The 6147-nt window shown below is 61.0% G+C and overlaps 1 protein-coding gene across 2 annotated transcripts in view; it reads right to left on the bottom strand.

Annotated features, from left to right (window-relative positions):
* DDR2 (discoidin domain receptor tyrosine kinase 2) overlaps positions 1-6147 on the bottom strand; it is a 73896-nt gene that overhangs the window by 7515 nt on the left and 60234 nt on the right. For both annotated transcript variants that reach the window (XM_005880483.2, XM_005880484.1), the window contains 4 exons: positions 5565-5627; positions 4724-4854; positions 1751-1961; positions 384-607 (listed from right to left, as the gene is read on the bottom strand). In XM_005880483.2, the coding sequence (XP_005880545.1) occupies positions 384-607; positions 1751-1961; positions 4724-4854; positions 5565-5627 (629 nt within the window). The remainder of the gene's footprint in view (positions 1-383; positions 608-1750; positions 1962-4723; positions 4855-5564; positions 5628-6147) is intronic.

Genomic DNA, 6147 nt, shown 5'->3' with positions numbered 1-6147 from the left:
GGGCTTGTGCGGGCCCTTGCACATATGTCCCATGTGCAACATGGGGCCCTCGAGAACGGTGTCGGGACAGTTTACGAGATGATCACCTCCTGCGGGCCCCCGCCCGCTGTCACCCTAACCAATGTGAACATATGGAATGTCCTCAGGGCCTGGAGAGCCTGGGGACTTGCCCGCTGTAACCCACACACAGAAGCCAGCGGGCCCAGGAAGCCACGGAGCTGGGCAGAGGTGCGGTGACCCAACACCGGCTGCCTGGGAGCCTCGGGGAGGCATGGCGGGTGTCCGCAGGGGGTCCGCCGTGGAGGGACTCCGCTCTTGGGCCACGTTTGTTCAGCGCGGCCTGTGGGCCGCCGGGACTGGATGCCCCTCTCAGAGCCACTCACCTCCCCGAACTGGCCTTCCCCCAGCTTCTCCTTGAAGGCGAGGAGCTTCCGGGGGAACTCCTCCACGGCCACGTCCTTCCCCGAGAGCAGGTCCATGGTGAGGGCGGGCACGGAGTAGGTGTTGCCCCCGGTCACACCCTGCAGGTTCACGATGTCCGCCTCTGCGTAGTGGGGCGCGCCCTCAGGGCCGCTGGGCGGGCCTGGCTTGGCAAGGCCGCTGCAGCCTGGAAGACACGGTGGAGGGCTCGCTCCGGGCTCTGAGGCTCCCGGGGTGGCCCCGTGAGAGACGGGGGATGAGGCAGGTCCCCAGCCCCGTCTCCCCCCCCTGATGCTGGGCTCCCAGAGGCTTCCTCGTGGCTTCGGAGCAGCCACCATCGCGCCTCTCCTTTCTCAGACCACAGGACCGCGAGCATGTCCTTGGGTGACCTTGGGGGACGCTATCCCGGCGGCCATGGCCTGTGAGGCGGAGGTTACGGCCGGGAGCTCTCTCTAACAGCATCTTCCTTCATTGTGAGGCACCACCCCTGGTTTAATGACCTAGTTTAGGTCGTGAACCGCTTTCTGGTTAAATTTACAGGATCTAGTTTAAGACACTCCCTAACTTGAAAGAAAACATTGAAATACGAGGGGTGTTAGCGTTCAGAAACCAGCTATGCTCCTCCGGCCTGGGAACTCGCTGCGTTCCGCCCTTTTCCTGCCGCCTGTCCGCACTCCAGGCCCGTGCCCCTCGCGCAGCCCCTCCTGAGGCTCAGGCCGCAGCTTCCTCTCTTCCCTCGGGTCTGTCGCCTGCCCTCCCCACCCCTGAGCACCGGCCCTGCCCCTAACGGGCCCAGCAGCCCCTCTGATGTCGCTCCACAGCCACTTCTGGAAACGCTGGATGCGAGTCCGCTGGCACTGCTTTTCCAAGCGGAGCTCTTACTGAGAAGAGCCGGGAAATACGCTCATCAGGAAATCTGTGTGAGCGATAAAGCTCACCAAGGGAAACGGACTGAACAGGTAACAGGTCTGGGTGGGGAAGCCGAGGCCCCAGGCCCCGCAGCCTCCATTGCTCCTCCTCCAGGGGCCCCGGTCCTGAGCGCACCCCGAGATGCTGGTGCGGGGAAGGCCCTTCCAAGCACTCTCCCTCGGCCACCTGAGGGGGCTCCTGGCCCAGACGCCGCAGTGAGCCCTTCTGTTCACTCGCTTCCACCTCTGAGGTGGGGCCCAGCCAGCACCTGCTCCAGCAGGAGCAGAGGAGGACGCTCGGTGGGGGGCATGGGCACCAGGGGAGGCAGCGTGGGCCCCTCCCGCTGACCAGCCGGTGGCACACCCACCCTCCCACCCTCGGCCAGGCTGCCCCCAGCTCCCTGCTGCTCTTTCAGCCTCACCTGGCGCCTCCTCCCCGGGAGCGAACTCTGGGAGCTTGCGGATCAGCCTGGAGGGCTCCTGGTAGTCGGGCCGCAGCGGGAAGATGCGGTCGTAGGTGGAGCTGGAGCCCTGCTCACTGGGCGGTGAGGAGTGGTTGTTGTGGAACATGCTGGACTCGCTGGGCAGGGACAGGCTGACGGTCATCTCGTCGTCCAGCATCCGCCGGGAGGCCTGGCAGGGAGGGAGGGAGGCAGGGAGGGCTCGCTGCACGGGGGGGCCTTCCGGCTTCTCTCACCCGCCCCCCACGGGCTCTGGGAGCTCTGGGACTACCCGCGGTGCGGCCAGTGCCGGCTGGTGGCACAGGCCTCACTTCGCGTCCCCTGAGGCCCTGACACGTTCTTCACCTGACCCGCTGAGAGCCTGTCCGTTCCAACCAGAGCTCTCAGGCCCAGCGTTCGATGTCCCCGGCAGCAGTGGACTTGGCTGGCTACCCCGTGCCAACCACAGCCCAGTGCGTCCGCGCTCACACAGTCCCTCTCGCCCACAGTCTGACCAACCAGCAGTGCCCAGTGACCCACACCTGCTTCAGGATCACAGCAACTAACTGTCGTCCGTCTGGTGTGACCTGCTGCTCCTTCAGAAAGATGCCAGAATCTGAACCTGGCTGTTTGGTCCCTCACCTCACACTGTGGGTGTCCATGAGAAACTTAGACGCCTGCTTCGCCCCTTTACTGCCTGAAGGTCCCTGTGGCAGTAAAACCCCCAAACCTAAGCTGGAGCCCAGCACACTGGGGGGCTCAATGCACACGGCTGAACCTCCCCGAGAAAGATCCGCGCGCACCCTGCCAGGAGCCCACAGGAACTACAGCCTGAAGCGAATGCTGAGTGACGCCGGGAACGGGCCTCCCCGCGCGTTCGCCCGCAGCGCTCGGAGCCACGGGGCCTCTGCAGGTCCCTTGCTCAGGGCCCGGGGGAGAAAGAACTTTCACGGACCAAGATAGACAGTCCAGGGCAGACGTTCCTCCCCTTTGGAGTCCAGTCAGCACCCTCTCCGGCCCAGGCGGGGGTTTCGGAAGCTAGGCCCAGGGGAGGGGTGAAGCATGGCTCACAGAGAGAGAGAGAGACAGCTCTGGAGTGGGGGACACAGACCCGCCCCTCAGCCCCACCGCCTGTGTGATCAGGACACAGCAGCTCCGACCGCCCAGCAAGCCTCAGCCCAGGGCACCAGCGCCAGTGCCCCCACCTCCGCCTCCACCGCCTCCGCCCCTGGGCTGCCCTCTCCCTGGACGCAGACGCGTGTCCGTCACAGGCGTCACGCGTGCTGCAGGCACCTCCTGTCGGTCTCCAGTCGCTATTTGTGGTGAGAGCCTTAATTCAGGGAAAGTGCTTTCAGGCTGACGGCGAGGCCTAAGTCACAGGGAAGCACAGGCCTCTCTCCCGTGAGATGCTGCGGCCGAAACCCCAACGCGAGCCTCTCGTCTCAGAAACTGACTGTGGAGCAGCTCAGTCTGGAGCCCCGTGATGCCGTCTGTCCTCCCAGCCTCTCCCGCCCGCCCCTCCCGTGGGCACTGGTCTCCTGGAGGCCTCCCAGGCTCTGCCTGGCCCGCCCGCCCCTCACAGGCAGTGCCAGCCCCCACAGCCCACACCCACGGGAGCTCCCTGCCCAGGGAGGACGTCCACAGCCAAAGGTAGAAACCCTTACTCCCCAGAAGAGCCCGAGGCACTGAGCAGTCATGTCCAGAAAACTGGTCTCTGGCCCGAGGAACCAAGCGAGTCATGGCTGGTCCACCTGTGGTGACCTGAGCATGTTTCGGAAGAAAATAACAACTTATTTCAAGACCGACAACTGAAAGAACAGAGAGACAGGTGTGAGCCGTGTGATGTGAGCACATCACGTGTTCCCATGAGAAAGGCCATCAGGTACAACTCTGCCCAACTCACCATCACTCAGTGAGGGTCAAGTGGAAGTCCTTGTGGACGGTAAAGCGTTAGACAGATGTAATAACAATTATTCAGATAAGTTGGCCTGAACAAGAAACTCCGAGGAAGGGGCCCAAAGGGATGGACAATTGTAACGTTAAGCATGCAGAGAAGCGGGGATAGAACTGTGAGAGCTTGGCTTGGATATTAGTGAGGCTGGATGCTTCACACACACACACTCACCCCAAAAAATAAACAGCAAACAGCAAAGAAGAGGAGCAGTATTGTCAGAGATTTTGGGTAGGTATCAGTTGTCCATCAGAAGCACTTGTTAATATTTTTTTAATTGTGTTTTAAGAGAGAGAGGACGAGAGATGGAGAGAGAAGTAGAAACATCCATGGAAGAGCAACAGGGATCAGCTGCCTCCTGCACACCTCCTACTGGGGATGGAGCCCACAACCTGGGCATGTGCCCTCACAGGGAATCTAACTGTGACCTCCTGGTGCATGAGTCAATGCTCAACCACTGAGCCACACCAGCTAGGCTCCTGTTAATTTTTTAAAAATAAATAAATATATATATTTTTTTATTGATTTCAGAGAGGAAGGGAGAGGGAGAGAGAGATAGAAACATCAATGATGAGAGAGAGTCATTCAGCAGCTGCCTCCTGCACGCCCCACACTGGGGATGGAGCCTGCAACCCAGGCATGCGCCCCGACCGGGAATCGAACCGTGACCTCCTGGTCGATGCTCAACCACTGAGCCACGCCGGCCGGGCATCCTGTTCATTTTTTTTAAACGCACATGCCTGCACCTCCCCCTCCACCCAGGGCGTCAGCATCTCTGAGGCGAAGCCTGAGCTGAGATCTCACGACTGGGAGGAGCTCTCTGGGGAGGTCCCAAAGTCTCCGCTCTGAGAATGAGAACGTGGACCTGCCCGTTCTTTCCTGGCTCCTTCAGCGACCAGCCTCTCCACCCTGCGCTTCCCGGGGCCCGGGCGAGCGCCTCGCTGGGTGCAAACCCTCACAGTTCGCCCTTGGGTCCGGGGCAGCAGCGCCTGGTGCCTCCTCACCTTCTCCAGCATCTTCTGCCAGAACTGCCTCCAGAGGATGGTGACAATGACGGCCAGGAGGATGAAGATGATGGCCACCAGGCAGCCAATCAGGATGCGGGTGTTGCTGTCGTCGACTTTCAGCATTGGGTCTGCAACCAGGAAGAGAGAGAGAACGCCGTCACCTCGTGGGACAGGAAGAGAAGGGGCCTGGACAGCGACAGGCCTCTCAGGGTAATCCCTCCGGTGCCACCCGGGCACCTGCTCCCTCTCGGCCTTGTTACTCAGTCCTCTCGCCTCCTCCTCCTCCCGTGTCAGATGGGATCACGGACAGCTTTCCCACTTTCCCCGAACCTCGTTCCTTTATCACCGCGGCCGGGGTCTACGGGCCCCTCGTCACACCTCATGAGAACCAGGTGAGGGTCCCGGTCTGCGCTCTCTGAGATGTGACAACTCGCCGAGGCTCGTCTTTGAGACACAGGGTCACGCATTTCCCAGGTGCTGGCTCCCGCGGCCAGTGAGTGTCTGAAGCTACGGACACATGTCTGCACATTTATCTCCGATTAGAGAGGCCGGTGCTGCTCTCAGCGCCCCACCCATCCATGGACACCCGGGGGGCCGCGGGTAGAAAGGTCTCCCCCTGCTTCTGCTCCCCATTTCCCCAGCTCTCACGAAGCCACTGGAAGCAGGCCACCTCCGCCTCGGGCGAGCACATGCCGGGCAGGGAGGAGCGGAGGCTGGGCCCACCTGTGGGGGGCGCTGTCTCCGGGCAGAGCCACCTGTGCCAGCTCCCACACAGACAGCAGGTGCAGTCTCCGCCCCCAGGAGCTCCCTTCACCTGGTTTGTGGGAGGGGGACTCACCGTAGGTGGTGGGCGCCCCCGGCGAGGCGGGCAGGGCCCCGGAGGTGTTGTACATGGCAGCATCTGTTAAAGACAGGCGGAGTCAGAGCTGTGGGCGAGGAGCGGGCAGCAGAGGACGGGCCCGGCCGGCCCAGCGTGAAATCAACTTCTCGGCCGGCCACTCACCTCTCTTAAACATGAAATCATGTCACACATTAAACAAAAACATCACCATTCATCTATTGAGTAAGCGCAACTTTTGTAAAACTTTTGTTTAAGTTATTATATACTAGTGCCATGGTATAAAAAAGAAAGAAATAGTGATGTGGCCCTGGCCCATTTTGCTCAGTGGTTAGAGTGTCAGCCCACAGACTGAAGGGTCATGGGTTCAATTCCGGTCAAGGGCATGTACCTGGTTGCAGGCTCCATCCCCAGCCCCAGTTGGGGCACATGTGGGAGGCAACCAATCGTTGTGTCTCTCTCACATTGATGTTTCTCTCTCTGTATCTCTCCCTTCCCACTCTCTCTAAAAATTAATGGGGGGAAATCCTTGGGTGAAGATTAGGAAGGAAGGAAGGAAGGAAGGGAGGGAGGGAGGGAGGGA

This window comes from Myotis brandtii, unplaced genomic scaffold (assembly GCF_000412655.1).
Source record: "Myotis brandtii unplaced genomic scaffold, ASM41265v1 scaffold64, whole genome shotgun sequence".
In the NCBI taxonomy this organism is placed as follows: Eukaryota; Metazoa; Chordata; class Mammalia; order Chiroptera; family Vespertilionidae; genus Myotis; species Myotis brandtii.
Note: the sequence above shows the minus strand (reverse complement) of the source record. Positions and strands in the feature narration are given on the sequence as shown.